The following is a 17274-nucleotide window of genomic DNA, read 5'->3' as shown; positions in this document are numbered from 1 at the left end:
ATGGTTAGTGTGGGAGCTGCCAGGCCTCACCATTATAACAAATATTGGGAAAAGCAAAACTTGTTTTTGGTCTCAAAAAGCACACACTGCCACAGTAGTTACTGGCACTGAAAAAAACTACTTGCTGTGCCGATATGCTCTTTGTGAAAGAGCAGAATGCTGTCACTCACAGTGTAGCCAAACGATACAGAGAGAGAGAATTTTAATAAACCCAAAAGGTCATGGTCAACGACAGACCAAATTATGGGCCCAATTATTAAAGAAAGTCTCAAAAGTGCACCCATGGTATATGTCCTTGCATTAAGTGCAGTTATACGGCTTTCGTGAATTTAATTTACAGAAATAGTACTTCTAGAAAATATTTGTGAACTGCATTTTAGCATGAGCAAATATGAATGTGTAGATTTGCTCAAGCGAAAATCTGAGTGTTTGCAAGTTCACTTTCCCTCCAACCACTTTTTTCCCACCCCTGAGTTTTGCTCTTTGGATGTTTCCCTTCAATAGCAAAAGGCAAGTTTGAGGCCGTTTGTTGCATTCTTGCACCTTCTTGTAGTAGTGGCATCTTCAGACAACTGCCTGGAGTCTATACTGTTGCACAAAATGAACACACCTAACCAGGATTCATTCTCATACACAGCTAGACTAGTAAGGATTTCATATCACATTTACCTGTAACCTGGCGTGACGCCACACACTTTTTGTTTCCGCAGACAATTTTATTTTATTTTCAGATCTTAGGATTTCCATAAATCTGTAACCCTTATACATACATCCAAAAGCCTTTGTACATAGACCACATAAAATCCTAATATCTCTCTGTCAAAAGGACAATTTAAATAGCTTTAGCTAGTTCTGCAAAACATTATAATGCAATGCGGTTTTCAATACATGCACAAAATAATACACCCCATGTGGCACTCCTACAAAACAAATAATTTTACTCCAAATCAAATGTCACAAGACAACACACTCCAAGTAAGACAACTCTTTAGTCACGGTCCTATTAATGCTCATATGTTTTAGCTCCTTACAACACCAACAGGTACAACGGCATTAATCCAAAGAATTCCAGGATTCTCAAATGACAATTTTCGGATCAAACATTTTCACCAATTTTGTAGTTAATTACGCAAGCTAAATATTTATACACATTAATTATAACATTGCCTACATAACTCCTACGAAATGTTGTTACCTCTTAACGTGATCAGGGCCATGTGAGTCTCAAAGTCATAACCATAAAGGCTTATTCAGAATTTATGAAGAATTACAGAAGCCCAAAAGTAGTTAGTGAAATTCATATTAATAAGGCATCATATATTGAAAATGCAATAGGAATCAACATAAGGAAACTTCCAAAGCAAGTAACTAGCCAGAGACCAAAATTAACTCAGCAAGAGGACTAACATGGAATATGCTCAAATAGATTATGTATCAAGTCAAAGACAGACTAGCGTAGCGCAGAGTCCGCACAAATCGAAAAGCAAGAAAAGTCGAAGGATAAACAGACATGTGGAGTCTGTCTTAATGAAAGAAAGCAAAAAGAATAAGTATAAATCAGCAGGCATAATGACATAGACTGCTCAGCTAGAAAGGCAAAATAGATTTAGTACGTCTCCTAAAAATGGCACACATTATAGGTTCCAAACAGTGAAAATTACACTCTCGACATGGTGAGATCTGACATCATGAACTGTACTGATCAAGTTACGAACACATAACCAGTAGTAAAAAACGAAAGTATGATGCTTTTAATAAGACACGTTAAGGAACACCTATGTTTGTGCATATTTATAATCAGGTGCAGATAGGAAATTAAGGAAATAACACATCTGTGCAACAAATTAAAACAATTGACAGTACAGCTACTTAGAGTAGACTCGGGTATAGAGCCTTGAATTGTTGCAAATACAGGACCTTTCTGCACATGGGTTCCTTCTCAAGGAATCAAAATGAATACATGTCTGCTCGACAAATAATCAGTACCATTAATTGAATTCTGTTATGCTTATTTTTCGAAAGAGAAAGACACAGAAGAGAAACTTGTGGTAGGAAGATCATACATAGAATTTTAAAAAGCCATTTCTTTCAGTCACTGTAAAGCAAATGTCACTATAGGCGGACTTCAGCCTCGTCTTGTGAACTGAAGCCAAGTTATGCTAACCAAAAATACATTTAAATGTAGCATTATGTTCTGTTTTTATTAAAAATGCCCTGACAAAGACCCTTGAATTTGTTGCAAATACACGAACATTCTGCACATGGCTTACTTTAGGAACACAAAACTATAAATTTTAGATCGACAAATAGTACCATGAAATGAATTCTATTTTGTTAATTCTGGAATGGACAGGTTCTACAGAGAAACATCTATGTACAAATTTCTTTCTGTTACTCTAAAATGAATGTCCTTGCATGTTAACTTCGGCCTACTTATGTCAATTGAAGCCTGGTTATCCTAACCAAAACGCATTTAAATAAAGCATTATTTTATTTTCTTTAAAACGCTCTGATTTCATAATTCCGGTAAAGGCATAAAAATGTAGACATAGCTTTGCTTGACCCAGAAACTCCTTAATATTCACTATCTTGTGCCCGAGAACCTTCTGAATCAGTTTCAGCTGTAACCGCAAGAAACTTGTAAAAGGTTATAATAAACCTATTGGCAGGTATGCAGTATTAAAAATATCATTATACATTTAAACAGACATACATAAATTCCTTAATTGTTAAAAGCGCACCTAAATAATTAAGAAGATCTGTCAAGAATAGTAACGTTAATAGGTCTCGCTTTTGGGACATGTGCATCAGAATACATGCGCAGTCCAGCCGAATGACACTGGCTTCATTTGCTTTTATTTATTAGTTCCTAATCCAAGATGGCAGATGCTGCTTGGATCAACGAATAAAAAAAATTATTAGCGCAAAAGCGCCAATTAAAAAACAAATGGAATGGGGCATGGGGTTATTGGTGGAGTGGGTGGGGGAGGGAGGTGAAAAGCAGCACAGAGACAGCGGGGTCAGGGAAAGCATAAGAGGGAGAGAACGTTTTAGTGATATTAAAGATGGTAGAGCTGGAGATCCTTGGAGAGAAGCACGCAGATGAGACAGATTAACATGAGTGGTAGTGGTTAGGGAAACACAAGAGGATGACCGTTGTAAAACACATGCTCTCATGGAGTATGGTAGCAAACTTGACAAGTAACCTGAGACGAGAATGCAGCTGTTGTTTAAACAAGACGTGCGTCAGCGAACGGGAGTGCGCGCGTGCGCAAAAGTGGAACGAGAGTGCACACGGGCGAAAGTAAAACTGATTGCGGTCCAGATGGCACCTCAGACGGGGAAAGCTGACGGGTGTGCATGCGTGCATGAACGCAAACGCTAGGCCTTAAAAAGCATGGGGTAGCAGTTTCAAAACCCTACTTACTAAATGTCTCACCAGTGCAGCGCATGCCGAGGCTCAGGGGAGACCTAAAAAGTAACCATTGCATCAGCTGCACAAGTCGAGATCCAATGACTTTGCCAATGCTTGTTAAAAACATTTGTTTTGAAATCATCTATAACTGATGGAACAGATGGGACTACGATTTGTACATAAAGGTATATAACTGGTTTGGCTGAAAGGTCCCTGAATTCCAAATTAAAATGGCATAAGCCGTGCACGAGTGTTTAAGCTTTAGTAAGCGTTATCTGCTGACGTTATTTCAAGCATTTCTTTTAAAAAATTCCAGAATATTTATAGTTTGCCACTCTTTGACAGTCCCTTCTAATACCATACAAAGTCTAATTTGTTTAACGAACATGGTCTGGGTTTAAGTTGTAAAAATGAACAAATGATTTATCTTCCAAGATTCAAGCAGCATAGGGATTCGCCCTGGTAATCCCAGTGCATACTATAAAGTCAAATCATCGACTTCAAAAAGCATTTAAAAATACCTACAAGTGATCTTTGTTGCAAAGGCTTCAATTCCCTCTGGAGTTTGCTGCAGGTCTTCCAAGAAAACGAAAATTGAATCGGAGCAGGGGACCAACATTGCTTAAGGATGTTAAATGTATCTATTTTGTTGTTACTTCCTCAGTTAATCCTACTAAAACTTTAGCTCACATATCAGTGTGTAAACCAATAAGTGATTTATGAAGCCCATTAAGAATTCCCAGTATAGCCAGTTTTTTTTCACAAAGGATTGTGCTCCACTGAATCAAATGTGGATAGAAAATCCACACAACAAACACCATTACTGAATGACTTACGCACTAGATAATTAAGTGCAGATATATGTTGTGCACTCTGGCCAGTCAAGAAACTCACATATTCCATTTAGTTCAAATTATTTTTGTGTACCCAATACTGTAGCACTTCTAGGATTATATAAGCCAAACCCTTGGAGTATGCGTCCAATAGAATATTAACCGGTATACAGATGAGTCTCTTGTTTACTTTTACAAATATCAGTTTAATTAAAAAGCCAATCCAAGTCAGGAGATAGGCGGATGGGGGGCAGGTGGGACCAGTAAAAATGGAAAGAATGCTGCACACAAATTAAGACTCTTGTTTTATCACCAATTTGGGGTTTCATCTGAGACACGTGCTCTGAGGTCATTCGTCAGCTTGACAGTTTAGTTTGGATTGCAATCACTTCATCTATAACTGGATTCATATTCATAGCTGTCGAGGGATTTAATAATAATAATAATAATAATAATAGGGGGATTTATAGAGCGCATGGCGACGCCTACGGCGTGTCCCCGCGCTGAAGATCCTAGTGCTAGCAGGAGAGGTGAAGAGGAGGGTCGCTATTGGGTGTAAAGGAGTGTTTTAAGGTTAGCTCTGAAAATGGACTCTGAGGGTTCCAGGCGAAGCGCCACAGGGAGTTTATTCCAGCTGGACGCGGCCAGGTACCTGAAGGACCTGCCACCCATCCTGGCCTTGGACACTTTTGGGATGGACAGGCGGCCCGTGCCAGAAGATCTGAGAGAACGCTTGGGTTCGTATTGTGCCAGGAGATCCTGCAAGGGGAGAGAAGCCCTGCCGTTGATGATCCGGTGACACGTGCAGAGGGCTTTAAATTCCACCCTGTGTCTCACCGGGAGCCAGTGCAGCGTTTGGAGCGCGGATTTTGCTGCTGATCTTTTGGGCTGTCTGAGGACCAGTCGAGCTGCGGCGTTTTGTAGGACCTGCAGGCGGTTTAAGTTCTTCTCGAGAGTCCCTAAGTAGAGCAGGTTGCCGTAGTCCATTTTGGATGTGACTAGTGCGTGCACAAGTGTTTGGCGGGCTTTGATGGGGAGGAACTCCAAGACCTTCCTGAGGGTCTTGAGAGTCCCAAAACATGAGCCAACCACACGGTTGACCTGGGGTCCGAAAGTGAGGTTGGAGTCGAACCAAACACCGAGATTCCTCGCTTCCTGGCAAGGGATTGGTGTGGGTCCGAGGCAGGGTGGCCACCACTCTGACGTCCAGGCCGCTCGGTCTCCCCCTACCACCAGCACCTCGGTCTTGCCTCCGTTGAGCTTGAGACAGTTGGCAGACATCCAGGCCGCTAGGTCTTGCATGCATGCTCTGAATATGTCTGCCGCAAGACCGGGCGCTCGTGATAGGGAGATGACCAGCTGCGTGTCGTCAGCGTACGATACCATACGCAAGCCGTGACTCTCCACTATGGTGGCAACCGGGGCAACATAAAGATTAAAAAGAGTTGGGCTCAGGGACGAGCCCTGCGGGACCCCCTGGTCTAGAGCAACTCTATCGGAGTAGCAGTCACCTAGCCTGACTTGGAACCCACGGCCAGATAGAAACGACTGGATCCATTTTAGGGCTGCTCCTCCTACCCCTCCTTTGTTCAGACACTGTAGCAGGATGGAATGAGCTACAGTGTCGAACGCAGCGCTTAGATCCAGTAGGATCAGGGCCATCGTGTGGCCCTCATCGACTCCCTGCCTGATGGATTCGGTTGCCATGAGAAAAGCCGACTCCGTTGAGTGTCGGGCCGGAATCCAAACTGCGTGGGATGTAGGAGACTCGTGTTCTCCACAAATTGCATTAACTGCAGGTTGGCCACCTTCTCCGCCACTTTAGAGAAGTAGGGTAGAAGGGAGATGGGACGCAGATTCTCCAACTTATCGGAGCTAATATTTGGCTTCTTGCGGAGGGGGAGCACCACAGCTTGTTTCCATTCCATAGGCATGCAGCTGGAGCTGAAGGAGACATCCAGCAGATGCCTAATGTATGGTTCAAGTGTTGTCAAGCTGTCGCCCAACCGTTTGGGAGATGCTGGGTCCCGGGGGGATCCTGATTTTACTGATTTGGATCAGGTCTTCTGTTGGTGGGGTGGAGAAGTTGAGTAGCATATTTTGTCCGTCAGCCTCTCTAGCTGGTATTTTAACTTCCCCTCCTGCCATGGGTTGGACAGGGAAGGCAGAATAGATTTTAGATACTTTGTCGCTAAAATAGTCAGCAATGCAGTTGCATGCAGCGACTGAGCGATCCTCTGAACCTGTCGAGGACTTAGGGACCGCCAGAGATTTGTAGACGCAGAATAATTCCTTAGCTGAATTTTCTGCATCCCTGATCCTGCTGGAGTAGTAGGCCCTTTTTGCTTTCTTAATAAGGTTGTGGTATGCTCGTCTATTAGCGAGGTACTTTTCTTTTACTTGGCTGTCATATGCTGACCGCCACTGCCTTTCTGCTTGCTTACAGTTTTTCTTTGCGCTCCGTAGTTCCTCGTTGAACCATGGGGCCGTTCTCTGTTTGCGACCGCCCACCTTTGGCCTGCCGAGAGGGGCTGTCTGGTCAAGCGCCGCCGTAATGCGGGCATTAAGCAGTTTGTTTGCTGTATCCGCGTCGTCTCCTCCAGGGGGGCCCTCTGCCATGAGAGCTTCATTGAAGTCTGGTAGGGAGAACCTGGCCCAATTACGCCTGGGGTAATTGAGGGGAGTGGAGTCTGTCGCCTTGTGTTTAGGGAGGGTACATAGAATACCAAAATATTCTTCCCACTGCTGCTCTGTTATGTACAAGTCATGTTTTTGTAATGTCTCACCATTCTCACTGAAACCAAATCACAAAAACTATTGCACCATTTTTTTAAGTATCGCCTTTATTTTTGACTAGCTCTTAATTACCACCTGCCTTTTCTTCCTTCTGAGTAATACTGAATATTCAATTTGATGTCTTGTATATTTAGATAGATATTCACCTTCACTAGTCTTCAACAAATGGTTTGAGCCTTTCCTCATCTAACAGATTTAATTTTACTAGTGTTTCACCCAATCCCAAATCTCCATTCAATTTCACACGTGAAAAATACTGCATAACCTAGACGGCACAATAAGGTTACAAGTATCTGACTGCTTGCTTTCTTACTAATGCATAGTCACAAATTGCTTTTGGAAATTTGATTTCATATAATGTCTGCGTATTTTCATACAACTATGGCACAATGCTTAGGATAGGAGTTAACAAACAATTTTCTAAGAAGAAAACAAAAATAACAGTATGAGCCAATAATGAATAGAAATAAATTAACATAGGACAAAAGGATTGCATCCACTTTGCATCAACGGTTTAGGCAGCTTTGTTCGAACTGTAAGTAAGCTCTTAAACAGCCCATGAAGAGATCTCTACAGCGACAAAAAAGTTTCAGTAAGTGTGGCATTGGCTTTCTTTTGCATTTGAAGGCAAAGGCCGAAAAGGAATCATCTATGAAATTCGTGGGAGTGATGTGTCTAACAATATACCAAACAATAACAACAGACACAGAAAAAGAGTAAAATCTATTAACAAAAATAAACAAAAATGGAAACATATATATCAAAACAAAATCCTTTCAGGCATAGAGTGACGTATAAATTATGCAAAAAAGAAGGAGAGAACTCTGGGTAGTTCCCCAGTTTAGGTGGAAAGCAGCTCCTGTTAGATCACTCTCAACACCAGCGACACTCTAGATCTGATCACCTCAAATGTCTGTTTTCCTATCAAAGTTTTTAAGCATAGGATTAGCACAGTGCCATCCACGCCAAGATAGAAAATGACAAAGTATTTTGCCATTTCTACAGCAAAGTCTTTAAGCATAGGACTAGCACAGTGATGTCCTTGCTGAGCTGTAAAATAACAAAATCCATTTATTACTCCAGGCACAGTATTACAGCTTTGAATTGGTAAAATACCAACTCAAGCCAACCTGAAATTAGTAAAAGCAACCCCTGACACAGTGCTTCGCTCTAATTAGAGCTCTTCAGAGAGGTATAGCTTTGTCCAGACACAAGGGAGCCGCCAGTATAAGTCAAAACAAACCCCTTTCAGACATAGAGTGACGCATAAATTATGCAAAAAAGAAGGAGAGAACTCTGGGTAGTTCTCCAGTTTAGGTGGAAAGCAGCTCCTGTTAGAGCACTCTCAACACCAGCGACACTCTAGATCTGATCACCTCAAATGTCTGTTTTTCTATCAAAGTTTTTAAACATAGGATTAGCACAGTGCCATCCACGCCGAGATAGAAAATGACAAAGTCGTTTGCCATTTCTACAGCTAAGTCTTTAAGCATAGGACTAGCACAGTGCTGTCCTTGCCGAGCTGTAAAATGCTTAAAAACTTTGATAGAAAAACAGACATTTGAGGTGGGCAGATCTAGACTGTCGCTGGTGTTGAGAGTGCTCTAACAGGAGCCACTTTCCATCTAAACCTTCTTTTTTGCATAATTTATGCGTCACTCTATGCCTGAAAGGGTTTTGTTTTGACTTATACTGGGTGCTCCCTTGTGTCTGGACAAAGCTATACCTCTCTGGAGAGCTCTAATTAGAGCAAAACACTGTGTCAGGGGTTGCTTTTACTAATTTCAGGTTGGCTTGAGTTGGTACTTTACCAATTCAAAGCTGTAATACTGTGCCTGGAGTGATAAATGGCTTTTGTCATTTTACAGCTCGGCAAGGACAGCACTGTGCTAGTCCTATGCTTAAAGAATTTGCTGTAGAAATGGCAAAAGACTTTGTCATTTTCTATTTGGGCGTGGATGGCACTGTGCTAATCCTATGCTTAAAAACTTTGATAGAAAAACAGACATTTGAGGTGAGCAGATCTAGAGTGTTGCTGGTGTTGAGAGTGCTCTAACAGGAGCGGCTTTCCACCTAAACTGGAGAACTACCCAGAATTCTCTCCTTCTTTTTTGCATATAATTTATATATATATATATATATATATATATATATATATATATATATATATATATATATACACACACACATATATATACATATATACATAGAATCAGATGCCTGAGGAAACCAAAAACCTATACAGGGAACTGGTGGATCAAAGTGGGGGGGGGGGGGGGGGGAAGAAAAAAAAATTATCAAACCAAAGGCAATTGAAGAAGTCTTGTATCCAAAGTGACAAGCAGATGGTACAGTCTACAATGAATATTTACTAAAACTCTCATTGCATGGGTTGTCAGAGGCTAGTAGTGATGAGATGGTCATGGCTGCCCGCATTGGTCTTTTCACTCTGGTTGGATTTGCATGCTAGTACTTCAGCTGTATCAATCAATGTGTTATAACCAATTAGCTTTGCAGCTTACATCTGAAACCCTTAGAAAAGTCTAGAAGTCCTGACAAAGTGGTAATGGTGTTCTTGAAACCCGTTTCTCTCTGTAGCCCACCAGGTGAATAAGATTCTGTGAACTGGCTAACTCCTCTCCCAGGGCCGGCTTTAGGGCAGTGCGACTGGTGCGGCCGCACTGGGCGCTGGCATGTGGAGGGGAGCGCTGTGACCTCAGGGAAGCGCTGTGTTTAGCAATATCTTATGATGTGAGAGATGAGGGGAACTTTTGCAGGTGGTAATGAGGAATCCAAGGAGGCGGTCATGGGATGTTGGGGCGCCAAAAGTGATTGTCGCACCAGGCGTGACCAGCGCTAAAGCCGGCCCTTTCCTCTCCTGCTTTAACACTGTGGAGGGACGACTGAGCCTGTTAAAGTGATTGATTTGCGGCACTTCCATATTAAAGCCAGAGAGAGGATAACTTCTTTCAGCACTTGTCTAATAATGTGTTGTCAGAGTTCCTGCGGGAGAGAAACGAGTCTTCTAGTGTGAGGTGTCCAGGCTAGGTCGGAAGCAATAATAATGCAAGCACAGTATATAGTGTAGGAAGGTGAATATCTGACTATATGGTTACCCCCACTTTTTGCCTGGTGTTTTGCTGGTTTTTGACTTTGTTGGCCTGGGACCCCGCTATTCAGGGCCCCAGTTTATCTGCTTTCTCTATGAAATGGACTCCATGTACTTGAGGTACATACCAGATTGGTAACTGGGTCACCCTTGTGAGCCCCTGTATAATGTACCATAGGTGCCCAGGGCATAGGTGCACCCTAGGCCCACCAGGGGCTGCAGCATGTACTGTGCCACCCCTGGTTTGCCGTCCAAACTGACACCACAGGTCTGTTCACACAGCCTGGGTAAGGTGGTGTAATCACCCCTTACTTAGATATAGTATACCTATATCTATATATACATATAGACACATATACACCTATAAGTCACTCCTATGGCAGGCCTTAACAATCCTGGAGGCAGAGTGCTTGGTTTTATGTGAGAGGGTGCCCTAGCATGAGCTGAGCCCCTCTGCAGCTTTCGGAACCATCTCCTATAGCTGTTCTATGATATAGCCATACCATATACTCTTCAGTGCATTATAATCCTCGCGGTTAATGCTAACTTTGGTTTGGCTTTATCAAAACATGTTGTGTAAGGTGTCAAACACTTTGGAATACTACCCCCCCCCCGCCAGTTCTGGCAGCGGGGGTAGCATTCCACCTTTCTAGAGGGAGAAGACATGTAGTAACTGGTTTACCCTGTTAAAGTTAAACAGAGCCTCAGCATCACAAAATGGATGCTGCTGCCACAGACACAAGTCTGACCTCCTGTTGCTGGACGAAACTCCGGCTGGGGAGGCCGGGACAATAGCTTTTCTGTCCAAGGAGGTGCTGGCACCTCCCCAGACAGGCTTTTGTGTATTGGGGCAGGGAGGGCTGCATTTAGTGAATGCTTTCCAGACACTGCCTGGGGCACACTAGGTGCTCCATGCTTTTCTCAGTCCAAACCGGTTGCTGGGGCACTCTGCCCCAGCTCAGGCGCGAAACTGGACAAAGGGAAAGGGGTGTAACTACCCCCTTCCCAGGCCCACCCATAGGAGGGACCTTAACGGTAGTCCAGCCCCTAAACTTAATATAAGTATAGGAGCCCAGTCACTAGGACTTTAGATTACCCTGGACAAAACTTTGAAACATATATCCAGGACTTTCGACATTCCATTTCGACTGGAAGACAGAAGATATCTCCCTTGTGGTCAAGGAGTGACCACCCTGTTCAAACAGGCACCAACAGCAACTTTGCCGGTCTGCATTTTCGAGGCTCCCGCCGGATCCCGGAGAATCTGCGACATAGGACACGGACTTCCAGACATCTCTGACCCCCGACCTTCGCTCACAGCAAAGCTGAGACATGTGGCGGACACGAGAGACGTGGGACCGGAACTCCTGGACATCCTGCATTTTGCAAGCTGCACTAACTTCACGAGGTAACTCGAAGTCATGCATTGGGGTGCTTGAAGCTCCAGACCCGAGCACCAATTGCACTGAAGCTCTGAGGCGCCCACTCTGCGAGTGACCCATGGGCCCCGCTGTTGCATTTCAGCTCGATGCGTCTTTGCGGTTCCTAGTCCGTTGGCAAGTGAGCCCCCTGAAGACTTTCTTTTGAATCTAGCTTGCTTTTCTGGTTGCTCCAGGCGTGCTCCAAATTCCCTACAAAGGAGAAGTTCCTCAGACCTTGCTGGTCTGCACCGAAGCCAATCTCGACATCCCGCGTGGGTTGCATTTGCCAAGGCTTGTTAGATCCAATCCGGATACCGTCACCGCAGTCAACTAGATTCTTCGTTAAACAGCTCGAGTCCAGCTCCTGGTCGTCGTCGACGCCTCCTGGTCCTCGTGGCTGAAGAGACAAACTTCACATCTTCACCTGAAATCACCCACCATCTGGTGGCATCTTCCTATCGCCGCCCTGGTCACTGGCAAGTGACCCAGACTCTGTCCCTTCTGCTTTCAGGTTCTACAGATCTTCGATCCACCCTTGGATCCACCCGGGCATTTTTCCTCTGGTCGCCTGCAGCACTTCTTTGCAGCTCTCCATTGAAAACGACGACGAAACCCGACACGAAAAGACACCTATGCACCTGGCTTCCCTGGGTGAGGTAACTCGAGTGCTCGGGTGCTCCCAGGGGTCTTGACTCTCGAAGTGTCCTAGTTTGAAAGGGTTCCATCGTGGTCCATCTGGAAGTGTCCTTAAATTGTAAATTTGTAACTTGTTTGTTTCCATAGAAAGTCGATGGTAACCCGTGGGCCTCCTACTTCCTAACCTTTGCTTACTTAGAGTAGCCCCAGTGATTCCACAGGCCCCAGGCCTGCTTTCTAACTCGAACGTGGTTCTTATACTACTATTTTAGTGTATGGTTTGTGAGGCCCCTAGGGCATAACGTATACTGTGCAACTTATCGTATGCTAATTGAGTAGCTTGTACTTTTACCTCCGACCTCATAAAGAGTGCAGAGGGGTTGTGTTTAGAATAAATACATATATATTTGATATACACCTTGTGTGTTGTCCTTTCATTTGGTACTCAAGGGATTATAATTGGTAAAACAACTTGCTTAATACGCTCTCTGAAGTCTTAGCCTGATGACTGCTGCTGGTCCTTGCTACCAGTAGGATAGCTTTCTATAAGGTTGACTTTACAACCACCATCAATAAGGGTTGATTAGACTGGTGCAAGGTGCCCACTAGAACTAGTGGACATCATGCTACCTTCTCATATATAGATTAATTTGAATGCCAATTAAGGGTATCCTATGCGAGTCTGCCAAAAAAGACTGTGGTGTATCCTATTTCCCTTCACTGTGACGAGTCCTCTCCTGGGAATGACTGAGCCTGGTGGCCATTATATTTGCCAGAACGCCTCCAGTAGGAAAATCATAAACAGTGGATTTTCTAAACGCTGATGCAGAGATCTGCATGGTTCTTCAACTCCTTTTACCAACTGCACTCCATACCAGCCAATTCCACATGTCCAGTCCGGACTGCCAAGCCAGGTCCTCCCTGGACTGGAAACAAGCACCCTGTGACCGGTTTTGGGGCAGCACCCCTCATAAGCCATGCTAGCTTGAATCCAGTGGAGTAGTGAGCACGGGCCCACATCTGGGCATACCCTTCCCACGTAGTGCGACAGAAAAACAAAAATAACAAATGATGGACGGAATTCTGAACAATGCAAACATTTGCCCCGTTCAGAAAGATATGGGTTTAATCCATAGTTCTTTTGCACACCACACCATCCCAGGTTGGACCTAGCCATTTGCAAATCAGCCTTGACCCTGTTCCTCCAGGGAACAGTCCTACATGGCTAAGGGTATGCCCAGACTTGGGTCTCTTGCTTGCTGTGTCACTGGATTTAAGCTAGCCTGGCTGATGAGGGGTGAAACCCCGAAACTGGTCCCAGGATGCTTGTTTCAGGCCCTGGGAGGGCCTGGCAGTTCGGGCTGGACTGTTCCCATAAGCAATAGGGTCAAGACTGATTTGCAAATGACTGGGTCCAAACTAGGTTGGCATAGTGAGCAAAAGAATGATGGATTAAACCTCGATCTCTAACTGGGGATGAGTGATGGTAAAGTTTCTGCACTCTGTCCATCATCTTGTTGTGTTTGGTAAAGAACTATTGCAGCTATCAAAAGCTGCATCAGAAGTCAAACCCTGTATGTATGTGTAGGGAAGTAGGTTCTGATTTCATGGTTACTCCCACTTTTTGCTGGTGTCATGCTGTTTTCTGACTAGTCTGACTGGGATCCTACTAATAGGAACCCCAGTCACTGTGTCTTCTCCCTAAATTTGACAATGGTAAGTACTTTGGCATATGTAGAATTGGCTGCTCGCGTACCCCTGTAAGACGCTAGTATGTGGTACTAAGGTACCCAGGGCATAGGTACATCAGGGTTCTCCTACGGGCTGCAGCATGTATTATGCCACCCACTTAAACTGTGACTACAGGTCCGCCATTGCAGCCTGTGTGAGTGGGTGCTTGCACCTCTCACCACAGATATAAGATTCCCTATATCAGAGGTCACTGCAAATAAAACCTATAAGTCATCCCTATGGCAGGCTCTTCAGTCCTGAGGGCAGGGTACTTGGTTACAAGTGTGAGGGGGGCCCTGCATGAGCAGGGCACCCCTACAAACCCCGGAGTCAATTCTCCAGGCTTCGTAAGCACAGTCAGCCATTTAATACATATAGTGGACATCACGTCAGTTACGAGATGTCTAACTATATATTGGCTGCAAAAAAAAAAGAGAAATATTAAGGTATTGTTGCCAAAGTTTCAGACTACAGGAAGACGATGTATATGTTAAAAGTGCTATGGAATATATCCAGTACATATAAATGCCTGGCGCAGGTTTTTTTCCTGCCCTGGTGAAGGCTGTCGGAAATCAAACACGGCTGGAACAGCGTAGATGCTTCTTGATCCCAGAAAAATTCTGCCGATCTGTTTCTCTTCTGCGAACCCCAAAAACATTGGAGGGTTGTTAGTTTAGGAATGCTTCACAAGTGAATCGTAGGATTAAGAACTTTAATGGACTGTTTATGTACCCTGTCTGCTATATTCCTGTATTCTGAAAAACATTTTCATGTTTTAAAGTGTATTTTACATCATTGTACTTTTTACAATACTATAGGTATGCGGCTGTAAAAATAAAAAAAATAAAAAACAGAACAATATAAATGGAATCTATTATTGAATAATCAGGCAACTGTGAAACCGGAAGCGGTAACAGATTTTTTTCTGAAAACTGCCTTAAAAAAATAAATGAAGGGTTAAGACGCACTCTCCTCGTACATCGATCCATTGTCCTACAGTTTTGGGTTACCCTGACCCTTTATCTTATATTAAGTCTACCAGTTTTGAGTCTAATAATACTGTAGAACTAACTTGTGAAGAGGTGGTATATTTGAACCTGTTAACTGCCAAGAGCATCACAGCTGCCGAGAGGCTCCATGTCATGAGTGACACTGCATGACAGCCTTGGCTTCTTACCCAAGGCCACCGCCTGCTATATCCTGTAGTTTCAATTTTCACTAAGTATTGGCTGAAACATCCCAGCATGCAAAGGGCTACTGGCTGCCAAGGATTGGCTGACGGTGTCAAACATGACTTGTGGCCATATTACAACTAATTAACACAAGTTACAAAAATCGACCCACCTGCACGCAACTACTGTAACCTGCGAGTAATTGAATTTTGGCGTAATATGTGGGGAGGGAGCAGGAAAGTTTGAGCGAGACAAGAGGGGACTGACGGGGGAGGGCCTGTCCCGAGACAGTGGTGCAGGCGAGAGGGCGTGGGCACAGAGAATGGGAGGTGCATGGGCGTCTGGTATGCAGCTAGGAGTGTAGTGATCAGAAGCCATGGAGAGGTTGCTAACCTCTAGCGTTTCCCGGTTCTATGATTAGGTAACTCGTGTTGGCTAACTTCGTACGTTTCCCATTTCTATGATGAGGTAACTCGCCCAGTGCAGGTTTCTGTTTTGTATTCTGGGACTGTAAGTCCCAAAAGCAATACACACACCTGGTTTGGACGAGCTCCTCAGACGTGAGAGCGCAGATAATACATAACGAACTACAGGGTGCAGCAGGAGTAGAGTCAGAATGTTTAAAATGTAATTTAATTTATTTATTTTATTTTATGCGTTTTTATATAGCGCGGACTTAACCCGAAGGTGTCGGAGCGCTTGACAATAGGAACAGAAATGATACATAAGGAGAAAATTACAAGTGAGCATGTTACAAAACCTAACGTTACGTTACATGAAGCAATGGTGGCAATTGTGCATGTATCCGAGGCAAACAAAATACAAGAGGTAGCAAAGGATACATTGCACGATGAAAAGTGACGTGTGCATGTTACAAAAAAGTACACAATACAAGTAGAGGTATAGTAGGTTGCACAGGGTACAAAAGAAGTCAGGCGGTGCACGCGCATGCACAAGACAAGTAGGGAGTCGGAAGGTGCAAGGGTAGAGCGGTGCATGCGGAGGTCTGTCTGTCTTACCTTTCTGTGGGGTCCGGGCAGGACTAGGCGGGTGCGGGCTCGGCACCCCAGGATCTCTGCCCCCCGCCTCATCCTGCATTCTGAGTCCCCGGGGAGGAAGCACTGGTAGGCGGGCACTGAGGGCTCGGGAACGTCCCTTCGCACGGGCTTCTCTGCGGTGCAGGAGGGGCGGGCTGCTGCTCTCGGTACTTGGGGTGTTCCCACTACTGCACGAACTCTTCTTGCAGACGGGTCTGCACTCAGAAGTATTGCACGGTCACCGCTCCGCGTGCACGATTTCTTTCTGCGCCCAGTGAAGCTTCTGCTGCAAGAACCTGGCTGTGCAGAAGCGATCCGCGCAGTGCAATTAAATATAGCACGGTTATCTAATGCAATTGCGTACTACACGTGCACTTTGCTGCTGCACGCTCTCCGCCTGCACCCGGGTAGTGTTACTGCGTGCACTCTCGCTGACCCCAAGTGCTGCCCTCTGCACACCAAGCTGTTCCTCCTGCAAAGGCTCTTCTTGGTTCCAGCGGAACGCGCTCAGGCAGCAAAACCTCTTCCTGCAGCGGAAGGTGCTCCTCGGGCAACGCGCGCTTCCTGCACCAGGGACCGTCCTGCAGCTCCCTCAGCCCTTGCACGGAGATCCGCACTGCACAGGAGCACGACCCTGCTATGCACGCTCTCTTTGCACCGCTGCACAGCGCCTGCGTCACGCTCGGCTCTTGCACGGGGGTCTGGTGGTGAGCCGCACCGGTGTATTGATTGCACAAGTGCAATCTCCTGGAGCACCTGACAGCTGGCAGGAGGAAGCGGTGCAGAGCCTGGATCCCGCCTCCCCGGCGCCGCTGCCGCTCGCCTGATCCTGTAGCGCTGGTGACCCCGCCTCGCGGGAGGAGGGGCCACTCTCAGCGTCAGCAGTTCTAGGGGCGAGTCAGCGGGGACGCGGCGCGCGCTCCGCGGACGGCCACGAGCCCAAGCACAGCTCCAGTGACGTCAGAAACCTTCTAACTGAACCTGCAGGTATTGGTCTTTGCTGAATATCTTCCTGAACCTGAAGTTTCTGATAATACTGCCAATTGCAAAATATCATGCCCGAGATAGTCCGCCAGTTTCTGGCATTTTTGTAATATTTGGGACTGGTCATTTTCTTAACAATA

General features: G+C 45.0%; 1 protein-coding gene across 2 annotated transcripts in view; it reads right to left on the bottom strand.

The window, feature by feature from the left end:
• Window positions 1-16995, bottom strand: part of MAP2K3 (mitogen-activated protein kinase kinase 3) — a 436357-nt gene extending 419362 nt beyond the window's left edge. For both annotated transcript variants that reach the window (XM_086940864.1, XM_086940865.1), the window contains exon 1: window positions 16133-16995. In XM_086940864.1, coding sequence (XP_086796990.1) covers window positions 16133-16211 — 79 coding nt within the window. In that variant the 5' untranslated portion in view covers window positions 16212-16995. The remainder of the gene's footprint in view (window positions 1-16132) is intronic.
• Between the last annotated feature and the right edge of the window lie 279 nt (window positions 16996-17274).

This window comes from Lissotriton vulgaris, chromosome 10 (assembly GCF_964263255.1).
Source record: "Lissotriton vulgaris chromosome 10, aLisVul1.2, whole genome shotgun sequence".
Lineage (NCBI taxonomy): Eukaryota > Metazoa > Chordata > Amphibia > Caudata > Salamandridae > Lissotriton > Lissotriton vulgaris.
This window is presented reverse-complemented; position numbering and strand designations above follow the sequence as displayed.